The following is a 24926-nucleotide window of genomic DNA, read 5'->3' as shown; positions in this document are numbered from 1 at the left end:
GTGGCGTCTGGGCTAGGCGCCGCCACCACCGTACGGGCGTCTTGCCTAGGCGCCTCCTTCTCTTTTTTTTTTTTAAATTTTTTTTTTGTTTTTTTTTTAATTTTAAATTTTATTTTCGAATTTTTTTTTTTTTTTTTTTTTAAATTTGTTTTTCTTTTTTTTTTAAATTGTATGTTCCCTTTTTTTTTTTTATCTTTTTTTTTTTAAATTTTGTTTTTTATTTGTTTTAATTTTATGTTCTATTTTTTTTTTTAAAAAAAAATTGTTTCTGGTTTTAATTTTTAATTTTATGTTCCTATGTATTTTTTTTTTTTTTGAATTATATTTTTGTATGTAAAAAAATTATAAGTTCCCTTTTTTTTTTATAAATTTTCTTTAAAATTTTGATGTTCTTCTTTTTTTAAGTTTTTGCAATTTTAAATTTTTTAAGTTTTGTTAGTTTTTTGTTTTTGGTTTTTTCTTTGCATTTTTGATTTTTTGTTTTTGTTTATGTTTTTCATTTTTTAGTTTGTTGTTTATATTTTTTGTTTTTGGTTATATATTTTGTTTTTGGTATATTGTTTTGTTCATATTTATATTTTTTTATGTTTATATTTATATTTTTTATGTTTTTATTTATATTGTGTTGTTTATATTTTTATTTTTTATGTGGGGTGACTGCCATGTGTGACCAGCACTACATGGAATGGTACATCCGGCACTCGCACCCGAGGTTGATCAAAGACATCGACGACGCAGATGATGACGATGTGCCACCTGCCACTGCCTCTTATGCGGTACGTCTCATCTTTTATTTGTTGTTCTCTTATTTTAATATATATATGTATAATACGTCGTTTCATGTTTTTTGTTTTGTGTAGTGGATGGGCAAGATTATGCAGTTGGGACACCGACTTTTTGAGGAAAGGGACTGCATGACGAGTGCATCAGGCAGAGCTGTTATTGACGATCTGGAACGGACCCTTGAGCAGTGGCAGTGGGCGTCACAGAGGGATTACTGATATTTGAAATTAGACATTATCTTTTTAGTTTGTAATATTTGAAATTATTGTTCTTAGTTTTTAAAATTCAATATTATCTTTTAAAAATGAACACATAGAAATGACATAGTATTGACAATACAAGGCCTCATAGTAAAAGGTAGGTGTACATCAACAAAAACTACATGGCAATTAAATTGTTCCACTGTTGCACGCGAGCATGGTACAAAGCATCCCAACCCTCCACGCTTGCTCTACGAATTTCATACCACTTCGGTATGATATGTGGGACCGGAAAATCGGGTGACATGTCTAATCGGATAAAATGTCTGTATGACGGCCCAAGAAATCCAATAGCAACGTCCCTTACCGGTCTGGTGACGGTCTCGCGCGAACACCAGGGCAGAACCGTTGTACATGGATAATAGGCTCGACTATGTAAACCAAGGCCGAAATGCATGACTGCACACTTGTAGATGTTTGCAACGGCAAAGAGATCAAGTGGCGCATCGAACCAATGATTTTGATCGCAAGGTCCCCCTCCCCACCGGATACGCTGCAGAGACCTATCCAAGTCCTCGCCGTACACATGGCCATACACATCTCGGTTTGATGCGATTTCACTGTACATCAACTGCCGCACTAAACCGTAGTTGTCTTCACCCATTTGAAACACATCCGCCACAACCCGAAATCCGCAGTTACCATCTGCAATGACATCATTCCACCCGTCCAAGAATGGCATCATGATATTAGGGATCCTGTCCTTATATGGAAAATGTTCAATGTCCATTCTCCCTGTTACACACATCAATAAACACAATAAACAAGTCAACAGTAAACTAATCAAACAGTCAACAAAAGAAATTGAAGTCGAATGTCTTACCGGTGCCGGGCATATTCACCGACGACGATGATTGGCTGCCACTTGATGAGGATGTACGACCACGGCCACGACCTCGAGATAGTTCTTGATGCCGTTCCTCTGAGTATCAATAGCCTTGTTTATTCTCTCGAACAGTGTATCCAGAGCAGCCGTGGAAGAATCAATCCAGTCCTTCAAAGCTCTATGAGCGCTCTCGACTCTGCATGTCGTAGTGTTCCCAAAATGAAGAACTTGGTTCGTCCAATATTTGACAAACTTTTCCCTCTGAGGTACCCACTGGTGCATCACATAGTCTACGATTGGCGGGCACCACTTGTACGCATCCTTGAAGTTTTCCAAGGCTCGATCGTACTCTGCCTCTGTGGTAGCTTGCATGATCTTCCGCCACTTACCATTTACCAATGTCTCTGCTGTTACTAAATTCTTGTTGAAAAGATTGTAGGCTTTGACTTTCACGCAGTTGTTGATGTGCCATGTGCACAGTAAATGGCTCGACTCCGGAAACAGCTCCGCTATAGGGGCAAAAAGACCTCCCTCACAATCACTTACGATGGCCGATGGCTGTACATTTGGGCCGATGTAGTTTCTCAACTTTTCCAACACCCAACGGTAACTCGCAGCCGTCTCATCCTTCATGACTGCATAACCAATCAGAAAGTTCTGGTTCGTTGGAGCCATCCCAACCATCTCAACCAGTGGGAACTTGTACTTGTTTGTCTTGTACGTTGAATCGATCAAAATCACAGATGGCCAAGACGAAATCATATCAGCACAATCAGGATGGACAAGGAACAAATGAGTTACCTCCGATGTGTCTTCATCAGATTCAAACCAGTAAAGGTAACCACGTGCTTGTGCCTGGTGCAGAAGCTGCTGTATAGGGTTCCTTCCCTCTGACCGTTCAAACCTCAATTTCTGTCTGACGTTGTAGATGTGTCTTCGGTTTGGCTGGTCTTCGGGGAATTTCTCTAACACAGACGCTAATATTTTAGCGGGCTTCACTTGAGCATCACTCATTTCTTTTACAACTAGTTTCGCAGCTGGACTTAGGCCGCTTAACTGCCGATGCCCCACTTTGTATGCTATCAGCTCATGGTTGTGATATCCCCATTTGCCGTAACCCTTCACTTCCCAACCGTCACGCCTTTGATGTTGTCGAACCTTAACTCGGAACTGACACCCACAACCTTTCCGCTTTGAGTCAAACCGAATCGCTTTACTGAAATCTCGTTCTTCTCTTTTGCGATAACGGTCGCATCTCAAAATGCGATCCATTCTACCATCCCGTTGAGATTTATGAGTTGCTACTACTAAACAAAAGCCTGATCTAATTGCAACCTGTTTTGCCCAATCAATCGCTTGTTGAGCATCTTCGAACAGGCCATCATGTACAAAAATCCCACTGTAATCATTTCCGTCTCCACCATAATCCTGTAACAATAACATATAACGTATAAATATAATTACATTAAGATTAAATTAATACACTTAACACAAAATTATCACAAACGCAATTTCTAAATTTTAAATTTCTAAATATCATTTTTATATTTAACGCATAATACATTTAAAAAACAAAATAATAACACACATTTCATTTCAAATTTATCAAACATAAATAAACAAACAAATTAAAAAATAAAAAAAAAAAAAGAAAGAAAAACAAACAAAAATAAAAACAAACAAACAAATAAAAAATAAAACAAAAACAAAACCAAAAAAAACAAAAAAAAAAAAAAAGGGGATTAAATTAAAAAAAAAAAAAAATAAAAAAAATATATATATATTCCCCTAGTGGCGCCTGGCCAGGACGCCGGAGCCACGGCCAGGGCGCCTGGTCAGGACGCCGGAGCCACGGTCGGGGCGCCTGGTCAGGACGCCGCCGCCATGGTGGCGGCGTCCTGGCCAGGCGCCCTGGCCGTGGCTCCGGCGTCCTGGCCACGCGCCACTACCATGGTCGAGGCTTCTCCACCAGGCGCCGTTACCACGGTGGCGGCGTCCTGGCTAGGCGCCACAACCACGGCATGGCCTTTTGGCTAGGCGCCAGCCACCATTTCGTCCTTACGATGCGTTACGAACCTCGTTTTCCAATGACGACGGCGATTCTCCGGTGATCCTCGGCGATCCGGTGCTGCTCCACATTTTTTTAGTGCGAAAAATTTATCTTCGGTTAAAATTATAAAAAGGGCAAATTTGTCAAAAAATTATAAAATGTGGGCTTTATGTAGAGATTTGCGGGCGACGAATAACAAGTCCCTAAAAAAGATATCATATGAATATATTTTTCCTCACATATCATTCACAAAAGGCGGTCAAAGGAGAGGTGGTGAATAGTGTAAAAGTCAAAACGGGTCAAGTAAAAAAGAACGAAGGAAGTACTATATTTAACTCTTAAATTTGAGGCTGATGCTCCTTTCTTTCTGGCCTGGACCGACTTGGGCTCCCTAGACAAAATCCTTTGATCAACAATAATAAGGTGGTCTAAATTGCATTTAAGGTGATTTGAAATTGAGTCAGGAACAATTTGCGTTGAATTTAGGTCGGGTCAATAACAAGTCGTGTTAATTTCGAGTCGGGTTAGTAACAAATCGGGTTGAATTTTTTGGTCGGGTTAGTAATAGGTCTGGTAAAATTCGTGTCGGGTCTTTAACAAGTCGGGTTGAATTTGGGTTGGGTCAATAACAAGTTGGGTTGATTTCGGGTCGGGTTTGTAACAGGTTGGGTTAAATTCGGGTCGGGTCGGGTTGAATTCAGGTTAGGTTAGTAACAAGTCGGGTTTGGTTCAATTTCGGTTCAAGTGGGGTTGGGTTCAGGTCAATAATTTACGGGTTACATTCGGGTCGGGTCATCTCTAGGTCAGTTCATGTTTGGATTCGGGTCTCACATACTTGGGTCAACTTGAGTCTAGGGTTGGTTTCAGGTTGGGTTTGGGTCAACATTTTTTCGGGTTCAGATGAGTCGGTTAATAATCGGGTTTGTGTCGGTATTTCGGGTCGGGTCAACTTTTGACAGCTCTATGTTAAACTGTAAACTGATGGCAAGCTCACAATAAATTCATCATTTTAAGGTTATTTGTTTTATGAGTAGTGATTTTTTTAAGGTCTCACAAATAAGTTAATATAACGATCATAAGAGTATGAGATCATTGATTAATTATACACAAAAGTTATAAACCTCCTCATTTTTCATTTTTAGTTTTTTTTTTTTTTTAAAAAAAAAAAATTTAGTTTTGATAAATTATGGATCAAGTACAATCTTAAAACATAATGCTACTCTTTCAAAAAAAAAAAAACATAATGCTACAAAATTTTGATATTATAATAAAAATATAAAGGTAATCCATTAAATACAAGTTGGTTGAATTATATGATTATTTTAATGGCAGCATAGCCCATTTCTGGCAAAGACCACCATCTCTCTGATATTTTGTCAGTTCAACTTTATGAGCATCACGCCATTACTGCGTATAAATGGCAAATTTGGAGCTCAAATTTAATCTTTTCAAGTCACAATTTCAACGAACAAGTTCCATTGTTCCAACAAACATTTATCGCTGCAATTCATAAATACAAACTTGAAATGAGCAATTATTAAGAAAAATTATATGTAATGCGTGCTACTGTTTTGTTTATGCTAAGTACTAAAGAAGTTTTACGCGTAGATATAATTATGAGAACATCTCACACAAGATTGCCATATGTGAACTTTATGCACAGCGAACATGACAATCTAAATTCGAAAGGAGTATTGATCTGTGTTGAATATCACTTTCACCTTTTCCATTTCACTCGTCTATTTTATGGTTGCATAATCATATACAGAGACGTTGCAAACCTATTTTCACAGTAAACTTTATCATAATCCAAACACAAACGCAATTTTTATCATGCAAATAAACTTTGGACCAAGTTTAATTAAACGCATATAATTGGACATGATCAATATCAATATGTAGGGAAAAATAAGGCAATGACGTAAGCTTTAACTTTACTCCAATAAAATTCTTCCAAGTTCCAACCACTAGCAAAAGCATCAAAAACATCAAAACGACGTTGACCCACTAACCCATATTACCAAACATTTCATACTCTGCGAATCGCATTAAATACACGGAATATATAATCAAATATCATGTCGACCATCAATCTCATAAAAAAGTCATCTTTTGATCTGCTACTAGAATTCTATAGATTATATTCAATGGAAAGAGGGCACCGCAAATAATGATATGGAGATCTCTCCAGCACACAAGTAAGATGCGTGAAACATGCCCACGGAATTGTACTTCAACCCCGTACGAGCCATCTCAAGTAGATCATGGCCAGCAAATATTTTCATAATTTAGGTCGAGATACAAACATATAATTTACAATCACGTACTCGAGGTACCATCTTTAACAAGCTCGGATGAATCTCTATGTATTTTTTTATTATTATCTCTTCATATCACAATTACAAAAGACATTTTCCATACACGGAAATTACCTACTAGTCTGCTATTGAGACAAAAGCATCAAAATCATAGCATCCACCCGATCGCGCAGGAACTGTATCTGAGACAAAAAGAAAATAATCAGTCCATGCTAATATAATCGAATACACTTGTTGATTGCAAAACTTAACAAAATCATAAGAGACCATGATTATACAAGTTGCACTAAAAACATGCTAAAGTTCTTTATTGAGAATGAAATTGTCCTCATAATGTCAATGAACATTGATCAAATCATCCATAAGAAACCATATTTCAAATCAAATATCTGACATCAGAAAATATCAATGTCCAGCATTTCTATCAGAATAATCAGATCCAAGATTTCAGGATCAAATTGTGTCAGATACCATACATTTACAATAAACAAAGTATTACTGTACATTGTTTCTATTTTTGGAATGCTGTGGAATATTTCAGCAATGTTGACAAATGCACTATGCCTATGTATACTATGAACATCAAGCTCTTAATGAATTCTACTTTGTTCTCCTGAGCATAAGAACGTCAAAGCAGAATGAACAAATAGAGACAGAGAGGGTACATACTAGATATACAACCATCAAACAATTACATGCTCATAACCATTTTACAGCCATATCAGAGCCAAAGGTCTAGAATTCAAAGGTTCAAATTTAGATACCAAACCGGATATCTAATATTCGGAATGCAACACTCAAACATTAGGTCAGGTCTCGGATATATAACAATTCATTTATTGAATAGATGCCGCAAAATTTCGGACCAGATATCCCAATGATAATCAATCTCGAAACACGTACTCACGACTCAAATCAAGGGGAAGAGCTCATGGCAAAGGCATCGATGAAACAAAAGATGCTGAATTCACGGTACACTCTAGCATTTGTTCTTTCTCTTGAGCTTATGTGGATGGGGAAGAATATAATTAAATTGATTGCCTTAAAATCAATTTACAGAGCAATTGATGTGTTTCCTTAGATTACAAGCCTTAAAACATTGATAAAACTTACTTTGCATATCTACCTCATGACCTCTCAAGGAAAGCCATGTGCAATCTTATAAAACAAAAAAACCCTGTAGTAATCCACAAAGCTTATAGTTTTGGACATTCAGGCTGCATGAAAAAACAAGGGATAATGATCCTACTCAACATATTTTAAGGCTCGCCAAAAATAATATCACCCCCCCCCTCTTCTCTCCTAAGGCACGAACACCCCCTTGAGTATGTATCTTATGATTTCCAACTTCATCGCAATTCCCAAAAGCCCCAGCTAGCGTAGGTGTTTAAGAACATCTCATTTATTTTTGAAAATGGAAAGCAGAATAAGGGGTCTAGACCACCAAGGGAACTGTGACAACTGGACCCAAAGAGAAAAATTTAAACATGAGCAATAAGTCAATAACACATTCCTATAAGAGTAGACTTGCTGGTTTAGTTATAAAAAAAAAAAAAGATAGTCATAGACTAAGAAATTTGGTGCAGAGTTACAGACTTACAGAATGTCACGAGACTCAAATTAAATTCCAATTTGACTCATGACCAGTACAAGAACCACAGCAATGACACCTAATAATCCAAACTTAAAACTAGTGGTGATACAAATTAAAATGAAAGGAATTTTTAAAGCTGATGGTAAGAGTGATTTTTGTTGGAGATTATAGAGTATTTAGTTGATTATACTCATGTTATGTTATGTTAAGTTTAAGTCATTTGGTTAAAGTGTCATGACTGTCATGACTTAGACAACATAGGATTAAGATAGTAGTATACAACAAATCAAGCGAAAAGAAATAAAGTATGCTGATTCGTCACTAATGTCACACCCGCTACCTACTAACAGTTTCAGTTTCGGTTTTGACATCTCGCGTTTTAGTTTGGCATTTACATAATGCTTTATTTGATAAATGTCGGTTGACATACACCTATCAACTACATACATGAGACTCCTCATTTAGCATTGGAAGCTATATAAATCAGACTTGTCATCGTCACAAAAATAAATCAGTTTGTTATCTTGCTTCGGAAGTTTTACACTTTGTTTCCATTTTACATTGTTTACATTGAGCGTGACCATTGTTCTTCTTCTTTGGATCTCGAAGGTGAATTCAGTGCAACCCATGCTCAAGGTATAGGGTCGGAATATTACTTTGGGAAAAGTGTATAATGCCTAAAAGATAATATAATTGCTGTAGCCATTTTTGTGACCCTTTATCTTCTCTAACAATTTTTGGGTTGGGAATGAATTCAATTAAACCATTAACGTTACCAAGTGTTTGGTTAGAAGGTTTGAGTAACAATTACCAATACCCCTGGGTAATGGTTTCCACTTATTTGTTACTTCTCTAAAACCTAAGATTTAAGTGATTTCTTTCCATGGTTAAACTGAATAAATGAAAAATAAGAGTTATATAATTCTTTTCATCACCCTAATTTGCTTCCTTTCCACTCCATTTCCAATATTTATACCCATCCCCTTAGTATCAGAATCCCCTATAGATGGCATCATACAATCACAAGAACCTTTTAACGAATCAAGTCTTATCATTTCCCCAATACATTCAGCTTCACTCATGTTCTAGTTCTTCCACCAATCCAATCAGATAATAATCATATATATATATATATATATATCTATATATATATATATATATATATATATATATATATATATATATACTACCTCCGTTTCTTTTTAGTTGACACGTATTCCTTTATAGGAAGTTTTTTTTTGGTCGACACGTTTCCTTTTTGGGTAAATTTTTTACCTTACATTTACAAGTTACCCCACTTGCTTTTTCATCCTCTCTCTCTCTCTCTCTCTCTCTCTCTCTCTCCTCTCCTTAATATATGTGCCTAAATCAAACGTGTCAACTAAATAGAAACGGAGGAAGTATATATATAGATTGGATCAACAAGAAAATTCTGACATTGACTATTCCCAATTTACCAGTTCACCACAAGGTACTATTTCCAGTAAGTACTAGCCCTCTCGACTGATAATTTATAGGAATGAAGTAAACATAAAAACAGCACCAGTAATCCCAAATGCTTTTCTCTATTAGCTCGCTGTCAGCGCAACTTCTCAATAGATGTTGTCACCAAAAAGTGGGGGCAAGCAGAGACAAATTAATAGAAAGAGCTTATGGAGACAAGAGAGTGAAATTAGGGTATTAGATTTTGGGGGGAAAGTTCATCTCTATGCAGCTTACATGGCTAATATTATGCTAATCAGTGCCTTTTTCATTGTAAAATCCCAAAAGGTGGTGGTTAAGTCACTTGAAAAATGATATAAAGGTGATTTGGTATAAAAGAAATTCAACAAGTGGTATCCAGTATTCCCACAAAGAAAAACATAAGGTGGTTTACTTACAAAAAATTACATAAGAAAGGTGGATTATATAAGTAAAATAAAAAAATAAAAGGAGACTTTTTTTATAAAAAAAAATTAAAAAAAAAGGTTGCTTCTCACAACCTATTCATACATTGCAATATTTATTGATTTGGAATTAAATACCACAACAAAGTTGGACGAATTTAACAAAAAGTGATGCTTGATATGATGTTATAAAACCCCAATATGTCATAATTAATAAAGAAACATTTAGAAAGAAGTTTACACTACTTCAGTCTCACCTCAAAGAAAAACATCAACTCTCAATCAAGAAGACAATCCCCACACTCTTCCCAACTCAATATTACTACTATCCAACTCCCAAAAGTACACTCTACCATATGATATATTTTTCCTCCAAGTCTCTTTGCCATGGATGATACAGAAATGACATAATCAACTCCCCCCCCCCCCCCCCCCCCCCCCCCCCCCCTCTTGGAGAAACCATTTCATTTGTTTAGCTCAGAAAACTATATGCTGGTACAAAAGTCCAATATTTTCACTGGTCAGGTATTAAAAAAAAAAAATCAACTTCAAAAACAGTACACTACAGAGTGAAGAATGATCGTAAAATTCATTACCATGCACAAATTTATCAAGCAGCAAAGATTTTACAAGCAGTTATTTAAAGAGAATGAAATGATTTGGGCTATAAGACTAACCTTCAACATCTAACACTATAAGTTGATGCAATGGCCAACATTATCCTCATTCAGAACCAGAATGTGCAGCACATGCTGCTTGCGTCCTGTTGTCACTCAAATGATTCTCTTCAGGAGATGCAACTGAGTCGACCTCATGTTCGGTAACAGGGTCTCGAGCTTGACTGCTCTCAGAACTGTCAGATACAGATTCATTGCTGGGTCTCTCATCATCCCTAGTTTCCAGACGTTCCATCATTCTAGACACAGTTGCAATTCCAGCATTCACTTCTCTCCTTACTTCAGAACCAATATCAGTCATAGGAGAATTGCGGGAAAACCACCTTTCCTTCCACCCTCTTGTACTCTTGGAGATAGACTCTTTGTACCTATTTAAAACATCAAAGATAATTAAAGAAGTTTAAATAATATATCAGGTTTGGAGGTCACTTAAAATTTTAACATGTTTAGTACCTAGAAGACATCGCATTAAGCCGAGACTTGAGAGTTTCTGAAAACGTTTGGAGATCAGATGGACCTGCTCTATCTTGACTTCTTGGTGAAGATTGACTGGGAGAACTTCTAAGACAATGAGACAGAGTACAGGTATTAAAATATGATGATTGAATAAATAGCAACGGAAACACAAGTGAAATATATATATATTCCCTTTGTAATCCTATGTAAATTTTTGTGTATGCGTGTGCGTAGGGGGGGGGGAGAGTGGGCAAAATGATCATATACTGAGAAGGTCACATCACTAACCCACTGTCTGAGGGTGATGCACGGCCGGCACTAGTTCCAGAGGCAGAAACCATGTCTGTGTGGCTTGAATAATTAGGCAAGGATAGATGCGGCGATGCTTCTCCTCCAATTCTGAGCAATGAAGGCGTAACAGCTGAACTGGCTGGAGTAGATTCAGCCTGCCCTCCTTCAGGAAGAGAGACAGAACCAGTCTGGCCATCAGGTTGAGCAGAGAACACCAGAAAATGTGGACGGCCTTGATTTGAAGATCTTCCTCTGTGGCCTTCTCTTCTAGCAAAATGACGAGCACGGCCCATAGCAGCAGCAGCAGCTAAGTGCTGAATTATGCGCTCCTCCAATTCAGCATCATTAACACCAACAGGCAACTGCAATGCATGTAAATGAGGGTAAAGAGAAGTAAAAGGAAAAGTCCATCCCCGAGAAAAAATTGGCAACAAGGAAGAGGATTGAAAGAGCTGTCTACTTACATGCTGTATCTCAAAATTGCCTAGCGCTGGATGGTGAAATATTGCTGCATTTCTCGGTGGGTTAAGCCTGATGTTTCTCTCCTGTACTACAGCATCTAACAATTCTTGGCTGCAGAGAGTCAAACATTAAAACCAAAAAAGTTGTGAGAAACTTTCTAGTAAACCAAAAGCATAATTAGACAAAAAGATTATAGTGCAAACCCTGTAGGATCCTTCAAGCTGATAGGCTGCCAACACATTGGGCACTGAGAACTTCTCTGGCACCTGCAAGGAATATAGGGCGTAGATATCTAAACATCAGTGTCTATAGCAACCACTTGAACTAGAACAAAAGCAAGTTCCATGAATAAGATTTAATATTACTTGTACTACCTCCGTTACATATTATTTGCAACGATTAGACATTTTTCCTCTCTACTTTATGTCAAATCGTTGCTAATAATATGAAACGGAGGTAGTATATGCTTTTTCAAGAATAATAAAACACGATTTATCCTCGCCGGAAACATATATCACAATAACTTTTCCAGCCAACACACTTGATTCAGGTATTTACAGACACACCCGCAAATCTAAGAGCGGTACTAGTTCCGCTATCATAATAAACAGTTCACATCAACTACTGAAACTATCATCTTAGCTGAGAGAATATAAAGCATTTCCCACATCCAAAAATCATAGATCAAAGTACAATTCTTGGCTACCACATACTGCAATTCTAGGACAATTACTTAAAACAAGCAGATGGTTACACAAGATTCAACTCACAAACAACAGACGCACCTATCCACAATCCACTGGCATTTTTCATACTACATTTCTTCACAAAGCCAATACAACAATGTAGGGCCGTAATAGAACAGCCGGACAGCTAAGCTTCTAATCTCACCAGTCGCCCGAAATGAGTAACTACTCAAGTTGATCAATAATAATCCTGTTAGGCTCTGTAATACAAATACCCATGCAATAACTTGATAGACCCAGTAACTTAATGAACCCTCCCCCATCTCTGAAAATGAGCAAGCTTTATCCAATAGAACAGTCCTTAAAGACAATTAATAGTTGCACAATCCATGATTCATGTCATATCATAGCACAGCGCCATACTTTCTATTGTTCCTCAATTCCAATTAAGGCCAAAACCAAACCCTAATGATTCTACAAAACACAAAACACAGAAAAACCGAGCATGATTACCATTCGAGAATACACTGCAGATGAAACTCGTGCTTACATCCCGTCACCTGCAAGTTTTAAAAAGTATTAATTCACAAATCAGCTCTAAACATTCACAGGTTCCCATTCAAAGAAAAACTCAATAACAAAGAATAAGCACACAATGTATAATTACCGTCGAAGGATCACTATCACAAAACTCCTCAAGACAAATACTACAAGCATCATCACAAGCTTCTTGAATGCCGCCTTCTACGAACGCGGCAGCCGACGTTAATTTCGCCTCCTCCAACTTCTTGTTCTCCTCCATTGGAACCTATCAAAACCCCAAAAAACCCTCAAATTTCAGATAATCACAAAAAAAATTCCACAAAAACATCCAATTATTTCTCCAACGATTCTAAATCGCAACATCCACGTAAAAACAACTAAGAAAACCTAAGAGTCAACTCGAATTATCCATCCAAGTAAACACAAGTCAATCCAACCGATCAAATTCAACAAACTAAAACATAAACAACAATTACAGCACAAACCAGCTAATTCAACCTAATATAAACCTCAATAAACCCTAAAATTCGGAATTAATACAAAAAATGAATCAAATTAAAAAAAAAAAATTACCTCCATCAACTCAAATTACTGATAAAATTAGGGCAAGATAATCGATTGAGAAACTTCAATTGAAATTCAGATACAGATCGTATAGATGAAAACAAATGGATTGAAGGATAGAAACCCTAGAGAGAGAAAGAAGGGAGGAGAGAGAAAATGGAAGAAATGAGGAATATGGAGAGGATGAATAGTGGAAGAGAAAAGGAAGACTAGTCTACTTTAGTTCATCTTTTTTCTTTTCATTTTTTTTTTTGTTTTTATTTCTTTCTATATATTCAATTTTTTATTACAGAAAATCTTAAAACGCGGTGTTTAAACCCACGGAGTTTTAAAGCTAGGTCATTCACTCAGCTTCTTCCACGCGGCAATTTTGTTTTATGTAACAATCATCAAATTATTCATTTGTCAATGTTGAGTGATTATTTCTTCGGTGGTTTGTGTCATATTTGCTAAATATGTTTATTTTTCTTCTTTTCAAACATGAGTGTTGATTACCAACAAAAAAATAAAGTGCATAGTTTGTCAATGTTAACCTTATTTGGTTTCCACTAATTAAAAGACTTGAGAAGAGTGTGACTATATTCGATTTAGGGTTGTTCTCTTCGATAAATGTATTTATTTCGGTAAAACGAACACAATATATGTAAGTTACTTATAATCTATTTAAATTCAACAAAAAATTATCACATAAAATTTAGGAAAAAAATTTAAATTCAATAACTATTAGATGATTTGAACAATGCCTTAAACTAATCTATATTATGTGGAGTATGTTATATAGATTATATTAAAAAGCATTCTGAATCAAAAACAATTCATAAGCCACATGATACTTTTCTAATAAGAAGACAAACTAACTTAAGTTTTAGCAAAAATTACGAGGGGGATAAAGAGAGACTGAATAAGAATAATTTGGCAACTTTGTTACTTATTACAATTTTTTAAACTAACTCATACCAAATACGTAGTAGTAATAAGGAAAAACATCATGGATTATTAACTCATTCACCATTTATTTTCTCCCATTCCACTTTGTTATCCATGTATCTTACACAAAGCATATTATACATCACATTTTCTTAAAAAAAAAACCACTGTTGCACATAATCATCATTAAGGATTTATGTGAAATCTCATAAATATAACTTGTACTGTTAGCTTTCATCAATATAATATAATTAAGTTTATAAATAAATTAAATGAATGGCATTAATTACCATCGGTGTGCACATCTATATAGAAAAATGCTCCAAAGGATTAAGGATGGTTGAAGATTAACTTCTTTTTTTTTTCCGACAAGAGAAGATTAACTTCAAGATATACAGAGTAGTAGTAATTCACAGGCCTTCTAAAGAAGGCCTCACATGTACTGCTTAGGTAGCCACAAATTTAAGAGGCCATCATCATTTGTAATTGTCGCACACTTGCACTATCCAGTTTGGCTTAATAAATTAGGTTATGTTGGAAGTGATGTGATATTGCATAAACATGATATCTTCAATAGTTTTAAGCCTCTAACAGTGGCATCATGCTTGGAGAGGTTAGTTAGTACTCCACTAAAAGGAATAACTACCACTCCCATTCTCAAAAGTACTCCGTAATTTATTAGGATTTCAACATAGTCTTTTACGAAGTAGTACTCAGTATAAGTATATTCAATTACGCATGTGAATTGTATGATGTAAATATATTGAAAAAAAATATACGTAGTATAACATTCTACACGATAACATTTTGATACACACGTACCAAAGCATAGTTTAATATAATGATAAAATTTGTAGAATTAAACCCTACTAAAAGCACTTTGAAGGTGAGGATTCCCTTACCATCCCACCTCACTACTTTTAAAGTGACTAGTCTACTAACCTAAGCCGGAAGGACCTATGAAACATACCATATGCCTTACCAACCATAAAAAAAATGTACACATACCTAAAATGAAACATTTTTAAAAAGCATAACGGAGTGTAGTACGAATGTACGATGTACTCCGTAGTCCGTAAGATTAAGCGGTTGGATAATTTGTTTGATGGGAAAGTAGATGGACAAGCAGATAGAGGCACTGAGGTCCAAATTCAAGCTTGAGATAGTTGGGCCCATACAATAAGGGATTCCTGGGCCCATAAACTTACAATCTACCCAATTGTCCAAAGATAATTGCAGCGGACCAATTCTGTTTTTCTTCATGTTTTAAAGATGTACACTGTTACAATCATTAAGCTTGTTGTCTATCATAACTCTTGAGGGTAATTACACACCACAAACATTAATAACTTGATAATAATTTCAATGTGTAATCGTATTCTCTTAATAAACTACTTCGTATGTGATAGTGTGATACTATAATTTCGATTCCTTATAATAGTCCCGACTCTCCAAGTATGCACGCGTAACTCTTGGATGAGTTGGATCCATTGAAAATATCATGGAGTATAAGAATCCGATCATCATATATACCTTGTAAGATCATAATCTAAGAAATGACTGAAAGGTTCGGATTAAAATTTTTTTTTTTGGAAGGAATTACTTGATTCATAGTTTTATAATTTTCAAACCAAAAAAAAAAAAAAAAAAAAAAAAAAAAAAAAAACTTTCATATGTGTTTTGTGATCAATACTATTCTCCAAAATCACAAAGATTCTAGGGATTGAATACCTATCTTGATGGAATAAAGTTACCAAAGTGTAGTAAAAAGTGACATCTACGGTATAATTTTTTATAAGAGATAAAAATAATATTCCCTTCATTTTTAAATATTTGTTCCATTTTTTTTTCCTGACGTTGTCAAATAATTGCTCAGTTTTCTTATTTGAAAAGTCTTTACAATATTTAGTTCATTTTTCTCAACTAATAGACTCAACATAAATTATATTTTATTATTGCATATTCTCTCACAATCTCACTTCCAATTCTATCAACTACTTTTAGTTTTTACAATTTTTTTATACTTCCACCTATCCCACTTTTTCCATAATTTATTATTTTCTTCAATTTCTCTTAAAACTACACACATAAAGAAATGGAACAAGTATTTAGAAACAGAGAGAGTATAAATTTAATCTGTACATTCTAGGAGTTCCCTAGTCGTTCAATGTTTATCATGATAGTTGGTGAAGTATGGCCGAAATTCAAAGAATCTAGAACATTGCTAAACTATTGGCATTGATTCCCTATGTTAGGCCCAATAAGGACCAAGGCTACAGAGCCAACAGAGGTCCAATCACTCTCTATTCGGGTTAATAGTAATATAGTATGCAATTGCAATTGCAATTGCGAAGTACGGAGCACCACATTAAACTCGATCACTTTGCTCAGCCCAATTAAACTCAAAGGGATATGATTGTATATGTAAGTTAGCTTTTATGTTTGTCCACACATAATTTCAATAGATAACTTGTAGAATTTGTTATATGTATACGGGTGCACCGTATACTTGTATAGGAGTATACTCAACTAACCAAAAATTAGTTTTTGTTCTTTATTATACGGTGCTCTTGGGTATATATAGCAATCTCTCAATTTAACGGTACTCTTGGGTATATATAACAATCTCTCAATAACTTATTTAAAATATGATTTATTAACAAGATGTCATTAATATTTGGAAAATATATACATTACAACAAATCCAATCAAGACAAATTCATATCTCCATGATAACATACAATTTTATAGTAAGAAAATGGTCAACACAACACAAAGATAATGAAATTAAATACGAAGTATTACACAAGTCAATGTTGAAGATCATCAAAATGGAGTAATTGTTTTATTGTGATTATATCCAACCATGATGATAGATATGATAGTAGTACGGAATACATTCTAGTTAGTGAAGTGAACTTAAATTCCACCCTTTTAGCATGAAAAATTGCAAGTCGTTGTGCCCTTATCAACAAGAGTTACCATAAAACATTCTCCATGATTAACAAGCTCAATTACAAAATATTTATTGAAAAAAGGATTTTCAGAACAAAATACTCTACTATGTACAAGGAAAATTTTGCAATATAGAACACAATGAAATTACGAATCATAATTCAATTTCATAAAACAACTACTCTCTATTGATACAATGATTAAGCACATAAACTTCACAACCATATACGAAGTATATGGAAAAGACAAAAAAAAACTTTGAAATTAGTTTTATTTTGCAATCAGCTTTATTGCCCTTCACAAACATGCGATGACATGAAACAATATACTTTAACTCAAAAGGATATACGTAAACAAAACGAAACTACATTTAACAATCCACCGATTGTGGTGCTTCCGCCTAACCTTACGGTATCAAAATTTGGGAAGCAAACACCTAATCAAACCATCAACAAATCCAACACAACATACTTCTCTAATAATCCAATCCAATTACGGAGTACAAACAATAATACCATTGACGTACGACCACTCGTACATTCATATTATACGACTTGTCCTTAATCCGATTCATTTCAACACGAATGAATAATCAAATGTCGTACTCGAACCATGGTGTCATTCGTGTGCAAGTCAATCGTTCCATGCAACTCAAAATTCAATAAATTCAATTTGATTCAATTCAACTCAACACGACATGACTGATTCAAACCAAAGTGTCATTGATCATGATCACAAACTTGACAAACAACTTGATCATCATCATCATCATATCTTTGAGAAGGGCTTCTCCAAAACCCGGTATTACTAAAGCGGTCCCACATCTGTTTATCCAACTCAACCGCTGAACCATCCGTCGAAACTTTAATCATCTCAAAAGCCTTCCAATCAAAATCCGACACTTCATCCACATAATTCTTATTGTGCGCCTCACCTACACTAGAACCCCCCTCTTTCGCTTCAACCAACACCCTTTTCTTCTTCTTCTTCTTCATCAACAATTTTTGTCGTTTCTTCCGCCACATCCGACGGCAGATAGACGCCGGTACTTTATAAACGGCCAAGATTAAACACTCCATTAAAACGCAAGGGCAACAACATGATACCACTACGCAATTCGCCGCTGTTCCTCCGGCGACTTCTCCGACGTTCGATAACGACTTTTTCCGGGTTCTCGCCGTTGGTTCCGCCGGATTTAGGGTTCCGGCGGGAGGAGATAAATGGCGATTTTGAGGCATTATATGTGTTGATCGTATAAGAATTCGACCCGTCATTCGTAAGAAGAAAAAGAAAATTGGTGGATAAAAGAGGAGAGAGAAAATGGAAAAAGGAAGAAAAGAAAAGAAAAGACGGCAAATATCTGGCGTGAACGTGATAATATTGAATTTTGGATTTTTGGGTTTTCCTGTGAGTTTGGGTGAAATAGAAGTTACTTTGATTAATTGAATTTTAATTAGTAATGGAAAATGAAATTGAATTTTAATTGGGTTGCTTTCTTTGTATTTGACCAGTGTTAAAGTGAATTAGTTTTTTAGGCAAGTATTAGGGTGACGTCTGGCAAAGAAACGGTTTATGCCCGTTGTTGATTGTTTTGGGTTGATTTTTTTGGGATATAAGATAGTGGATAACGACGTGTCTGTGCCAGTTGGCATTACCGGAAGACGGCTTTACTCCCTCCGTTTTTATTTGTTTTTCGTTTTAAAAATAATCCCTTTGTTTGTTTACATGACACATGATTTTTACCCACTTAATCAATTTGATAAACAAAATTTGTTTATCAAATGACATAATTATAAATAAAATACTACAACATAAATGTCAAGTTATCATGGCATTTTCGTAAATCTGTCAACAACAGTATGACCCATATTTAATAAAAATTTGTTCATTTATTTACAATTTTGCCATTTGATAAACAAATTTTGCGGTTTTACTCGTTATACTTACTTTGAATTTTTTACTGAAATAAGATCTGTTCGTTTTACCTTATAAAAATGCAAAAATAATTTCTGTTTATTAAAATACAGTAACTTTAAAGGTCCTGTTTGGCAAAAAGTAGATGTAATAGGTAGCTTTTAGCTGTTAAGATAGCGAGTAATTGTTAAGGTAGCGAGTAGCTGTCAATCAGTAATGGATAGAGATTAGCTATTAAAGTAACGGTTGATAATATGAGTGTTTGGCAAAAATAGCGGTTGCAGTACTAAAGTACATCAAACTTCATGTAAATATTATTTAAAAAGTAATTATAATTTGTCAAACGCTACCCGCTACTTCTAAGCGCTACTATTTTTAACGTTTGAGAAAAGCTACCTAAACGTTACCTCTATTGTTAACTGCTATTAAAATCGCTACCTTGCCAAACACTTTCAAGTTTTTTTTAGTAGTGTTTTGAATGGTCAAAACGCTAACTGCTACCACCAAATGGGACCAACGAAGAAATATAATAGACAATTAATAAAAATAATTTTAGTTCAGTAAAAATTATTTTAAATTCAGCAAAATAAAATATTAGTTCAATAATAATAATTTGAGTTCATTCCTTAAAAAAATAATAATAATTTGAGTTTATAAAACTAAAAAAAAATAAATAATTGAGCAAAAATAAGATGAAATGAAAATAAAATTTCTAGAGTAAAATTTTGTAATATGAGCATTTAATAAGGGTCAAACATGACACGGATGAAATTTGAAAAGTATCAATGGGTTACTTAAAAAAATAGTAGGATTTTGGTGTAAGTTTGCAATCGTGCAATTAAATAACTTTTGTTTCTTGGTTTGACTCTTGTTGTGAGGTTTTAATTATCATGATTCTTTAATAAAAGTGAGCCAATATAGGTCTATGGTATTTGGTACTAATTATAAAGGTGTGATGTACTGATGTATCACCTAATTTCAAGTACAAGACATATACTCATGCCTCAAACTTTATTCAAGTAATGCTCTATTCATCTAATTAACCTTATTCATAATTATAAAGACTCATGAGAATACATTCAATTTAAGTCCATTAGTGCAAGGAGCACTCATTACATAGACTACAACTATTCCGATCATAATAAGTAATACTAAGTACAAGTATAAACAAACTAAGGTCATCTTTTATTCCGTTTAGCTTATATTTACTAGAGGTGGGCAATGTGTCGTGTCGGATCGTCGCGGGCCGTGCCTCGCCGTGCTGGGCACTGGACCGTCCATAATATTTTTATTTTTAATTTTTTAAAACTACTTTTAAAATGAATATACTATTTAAATAATTTTATTAATTCATGGTTTTTTTTTTATCATTATCTTATTATTGTTCTTTTTATTATTCTTATTTTAATTATTATAGTTCTTTATTATTATTTATGTTATTTTATGGTCGTGTCAGGCCGTGCCTGGCGGGCCAAACTGCTGTGCCGCCCGCGAGTTCTTGCCGTGCTCATGCCAGATTCGAAATTGTGTTCAAGGCACGACCCACTCCTCGGTCACCATGTCGTACCGTGCCGGGCCGCTCGCGAGCTGACACGGCTTATACCCACCTCTAATATTCACTAATTATACTCATATTTTTTTTTAAAAAAAGTTCGAATTAGATAGTTTAGGTAGTAGAAATATAAAGTGTAAAGCCTTACAAATTCAATACACAACCAAACATGTTATTTTAGAGTTTTTGTAATGTTTGAATGGAGTGAAAGAACTTGGGATCATCTTGTTTTCTAGTAGAAGGCTCGGAGATAAATGCAATTGGATTTCGTTAATTGTTATGAGTACTTATCAATATACCAATGTAAGCCAAGCCTACTATTAGGCAAGTTCAAGAATCATTTACCAAATTAAATACCTAAACCAAATCTTAGTTTCAATTAGTATAGCTAAACACTTTACAATAGCCAATTACAATAATTGCGCAATGCTTTAGAAAGCTACAAAACACTCAAAACTCAAGTAATGATCATTGATCATATATTCATAGTAATTCATCAATCAAGTATACTAAAAAAAATAAAATTATTTACAATATTTTGTATATTTACACTTTTTTATCCCCCAATTACCACACCATAGTGGCGGCCCACCATTCAAGAGCACTTCCACACCAATCTTACGGTGCATACAACCGCACATTACATCACCCCAAGATTGAAGATTCCCAACCCAATTCCCCCCCCCCCAAAAAAAAAAAAAAAAAAAATCAAGAAAATCTTTGAGAAGAACTTCTCCAGAATCCAGTATCATGAAACTGTTCCCACATCTTTCGTTCCAATTCGACCGTTGATCCATCAACTGAAACTTTGATCATCTCAAATTCCTTCTTATAAACCTCTGAAAATTCATCAACAAATCCAGTCTTATAGTACACTTCACTTACACCAGATCCTACCTCCTTCGCTTCTTCTAGAAGCCCTTTCTTCATCTTCTTCCTTTTCATCATCTTTCGCCTTCGCCGAAGCATCCGACGGCAGAGATTCACCGGAACTTTGTAGACGGCCAGGATTATAAATTCCACCAGAATACATGGACAACAACAGCAAACAGCGACGCAATTCGCCGTCGTAACTCCGGCAACTTCTCCGACATTTGACGACGACTTTTTCGGAGATGTTAGGGTTTTAGTGAGAAGCGGTTGACGCCGAGTTGACGCCATTGTTGATGATTTGATCACGATTTGACCGGTCATGAGAGAGAAAATTTGACGAACTAGAAGAATTAAGCTTGAAATTCCAATAAAAATGGCGAATTATTAAGAAGAATTGAGAAAAAAATTGATTTGAAGTGAAAAAAATAGAAGTAAAATAGCAGGAAGAAGAGAGAGGAATAATAATGAGTATTTGGGAGAGAGAAAAAGGGGGGAAGAGGTGAATATATATACTCCACTCCGGGCGGGTGCCTTTACTTTCGGTTATTAATTAATTAATTAAAAAAATTAATCGTTTAACTTTTATCACTAGTACTCTACTACTGTTGGTGTTGGTAGATTTTTTTTGGATTTAAAAATATCGACGGGTTTAAGTTATTCTGTGGTTCAGATTCTTTTCATCTTAAAATTTTGTTATATTAATCTTTTTAAATAGGTAAAGAATCAAAGTAGTAGTATAATGAATGAATAGAGATAAAAAGATTAAAATATTATATCGTAAATTTGATTTGATTTGAGTAAAAAAGGGGATATATCTTAGAGCATGTTAGGTACCATATTAGTTTGAGTTATTTATTGATTTTTGGTTTAAATTAAAGATTGTTTAAATGGTAAATTTATTGTAAAATTGGTTGTGATGTGCAGCATGTGGTCATTTGTAGAGCTCCACTTAGTCTCCGGCCTCCACATACATAAATAAAGGATATTGTAAAAGAGTGGTCGATTGCATTAGGGACATTTTTGGGTTAAATTTCATCATTATACGATTTGTATCATTGTTTGATTATCTTAAAATTGGTCTTATTCTTAGTACTAATAGTTATACTAATTTTTTTATATTGAAGATTCTCAATAAAAATAATTTTTGTTTATAAAGGTTTAATAAATAAACAAGCAATTGCAATTCATATAAGAAGTTCGCTTTATTTAAAAGAGTCTTTAAAACTCCTCTATCGTAAACTGTTAAGAAAACACATATCACGTCTTTCATGTTTGATCTAAATGGTTTGAAAATTATGTCATTTGTCTATGAATTTGCATCTAGAAATACAACACAAGAAAATATTACAGGTATAAAAGCATATTAATACTCAAAATTACTACTTGATTATATCATTTGAAAACTTGAAATCTTCAATTTGTAAAAATATAAACAACGTCAAACAAAGTATGATGTGTTGTTTGAATTACAATGCACTATTGAGTTAATTGGAAATCTTATTAGGATTACTGGATTAGCTTACAAGGACACTATTAATAAGTTTGATTTGAGAAAGGAGGAGGAAATGATTAGGGAGTATTTGAGGTTGGTGGAATAGAAAGAGTGGGGTATTAGTGTATAAACAGTAAGAAGAATTGCTCGAGAATGAAGGTGCAAGTAGTAGTAGTAAGATAGATGGATCCACGTAAGTAAGGAGAAGTGGTACATATCTGGAAGGTCTGTTGGTAAGATGTTTGGGTTGACTGGATTGGATTTTGGCTTGATTTGCGTGGTGGTGGTCAATCCTACTCATGTTTTCAGGGACAGGTCTAATCATCCATCTCCCTCATTTCATTTTACCTATCTATTCTTTCTTTCACATCTGCCACCTGTCATTTTACTTTGTCATTCATATTTTTCTACATTTTTTTTACAAAATTATTGAAAGAAAATACTAGAGAGAAAATATGGATGTGTCCATGTGGGTCAAGCCGGGTCCATAGGCTTTGCCACTTTGGGTCGAATTAGGTCCGGTTCAGTGATTTGAGTATGGGCCTGTTCTGATTAGCTAAACTGAGTTGAACAAGGCTGAGCTGAACTGAACTGAATTTATTGGAACTGAAAGAGTGGCTCAGGCACTAAATTGAAAACTAATCCTATTTTTATTTTCTATAATTTGGCAGTCGTAGTAGTTAATAAGGGTCTATTCTAATAGACTGAAATCAGTTGAGCTGAACTGAACTGAAATGAATATTTTATAAAAAAAGGAAATTAAGAGCTAAATTGAAGTGAGCTGAACTAAACTGAAAATAAATGTATGAGAGCAGGTTGAATGGCGAAGTACAATTAAATTCAGCCACGAAAAAAGAAGTTGATCCTATTCCTTAGTTAGCCGCCAAATTTAATACTGAAGTAGCTAGCTTGAGAGCTATCTGAGTGGTTTAAATTGCTTACAAAATAAAACAAATCAATATTTTTGCTAAAAAAATATGCATGGACTGTACTTTTTACATCTTGGGATTACTCTGTGAATCATGATAATGAGAGAAGCAAACAACTGTAGAATAGTATGAATATTAGTTTCAATTCAAATACTATATGGGTAATATGAAGTATTTCATTTATTTATTTAATATTTTATTAACACAACAGAGGGATTATAAATTTGCATTTCATGTACCATGGGAATAACTTACCACGTATAACCAAGCTAAGCTTGTTCTAGTGGTAAGGTTGTCGTCTTTCAACCTTGAGGTTGGAGGTTCAATTCCCACTGAAAACGCTTTGAGGGCGGGATTTCCTTACCCTTCCCTCTCATTCTCAAAATAATTAGTAAAACTAATAAATAATAAGAGCTCCTAATCATTGAGGGGGTTCATCTACATCGCGTAAAAGCTTTGTAATGAGATCATTGCCAGAAATCTAGATGTTGACAACATAACAACACATACAAGCTTATATATACTAATATACATACATACATTATACGGAATATATACAATTCATTCATAGATTGAATATGATTTTTATTGGATAATATAATGCACGCGGACTATGATTTATATTAGATATACCAATAATATATCAAGTAGTTAGGATATAATTTTTACTTCTATTTATTAATAAATTTTCAATAATATATTGACAATCATAGTTATATCTTTTTCAAAAGAATGTATATCAAGAAATAAATTAATACGAAGTACCTTGTTTTATTTTGACCAATTAATATAAGACAGAGATAAGGTATATACGAAACCTCGATTATATTTACATACAAAATCAAGTTATGCTAAGACTAAAAATACTTTGCTCTCAAAAAAAAAAAA

At 34.6% G+C, this 24926-nt stretch overlaps 4 protein-coding genes across 5 annotated transcripts; all 4 read right to left on the bottom strand.

Moving 5' to 3' along the window:
* Window positions 1-1079: 1079 nt before the first annotated feature.
* LOC110683544 lies at window positions 1080-1930 on the bottom strand. Its single transcript, XM_021859944.1, has 2 exons — window positions 1867-1930; window positions 1080-1778 (listed from the first exon to the last, which is right to left on the bottom strand). Exons 1-2 carry the CDS (start codon window positions 1877-1879, stop codon window positions 1162-1164), a joined length of 630 nt encoding a protein of 209 aa, XP_021715636.1. The 5' UTR covers window positions 1880-1930; the 3' UTR covers window positions 1080-1161.
* Window positions 1931-5936: 4006 nt separating this feature from the next.
* LOC110683543 (E3 ubiquitin-protein ligase RHF2A-like) lies at window positions 5937-13738 on the bottom strand. Of its 2 annotated transcripts, none has more exons than XM_021859943.1 (9): window positions 13406-13738; window positions 12957-13097; window positions 12803-12849; window positions 11807-11869; window positions 11606-11714; window positions 11139-11503; window positions 10848-10952; window positions 10395-10762; window positions 5937-6419 (listed from the first exon to the last, which is right to left on the bottom strand). In XM_021859943.1, the coding sequence occupies exons 1-8, from the start codon at window positions 13409-13411 to the stop codon at window positions 10441-10443; spliced, it is 1158 nt and encodes a 385-aa protein (XP_021715635.1). In that variant the 5' UTR covers window positions 13412-13738; the 3' UTR covers window positions 5937-6419; window positions 10395-10440. The 2 variants fall into 2 exon arrangements, with proteins under 2 accessions (XP_021715635.1, XP_021715634.1); XM_021859942.1 differs by having other exon boundaries at window positions 10848-10955; window positions 13406-13734.
* A 4259-nt stretch (window positions 13739-17997) lies between these two features.
* Window positions 17998-18552, bottom strand: LOC110683320. Its single transcript, XM_021859666.1, has one exon. It carries the CDS (start codon window positions 18550-18552, stop codon window positions 17998-18000), a length of 555 nt encoding a protein of 184 aa, XP_021715358.1.
* Window positions 18553-21102: 2550 nt separating this feature from the next.
* Window positions 21103-22206, bottom strand: LOC110683542. Its single transcript, XM_021859941.1, has one exon. It carries the CDS (start codon window positions 21936-21938, stop codon window positions 21453-21455), a length of 486 nt encoding a protein of 161 aa, XP_021715633.1. The 5' UTR covers window positions 21939-22206; the 3' UTR covers window positions 21103-21452.
* Window positions 22207-24926: the final 2720 nt, after the last annotated feature.

The sequence above is a fragment of the Chenopodium quinoa genome, unplaced genomic scaffold (assembly GCF_001683475.1).
Source record: "Chenopodium quinoa cultivar QQ74 unplaced genomic scaffold, ASM168347v1, whole genome shotgun sequence".
NCBI lineage: Eukaryota > Viridiplantae > Streptophyta > Magnoliopsida > Caryophyllales > Amaranthaceae > Chenopodium > Chenopodium quinoa.
The sequence above is the reverse complement of the archived record's forward strand: the minus strand, read 5'-3'. Positions and strand labels throughout refer to the sequence as shown.

Bases quoted from the DNA above. Each gene is read 5' to 3' on its own strand.
- LOC110683543 (XM_021859942.1), bottom strand. The intron at 11,715-11,806 runs GTTTGCACTATA...GACTCTCTGCAG, and splicing joins AGCTTGAAGGATCCTACAGG to CCAAGAATTGTTAGATGCTG. The intron at 10,956-11,138 runs GTTAGTGATGTG...TCATTGTCTTAG, and splicing joins GCATCACCCTCAGACAGTGG to AAGTTCTCCCAGTCAATCTT.
- LOC110683320 (XM_021859666.1), bottom strand. From the start codon at position 18,552: ATGACGGGTCGAATTCTTATACGATCAACACATATAATGCCTCAAAAT.
- LOC110683542 (XM_021859941.1), bottom strand. From the start codon at position 21,938: ATGACCGGTCAAATCGTGATCAAATCATCAACAATGGCGTCAACTCGG.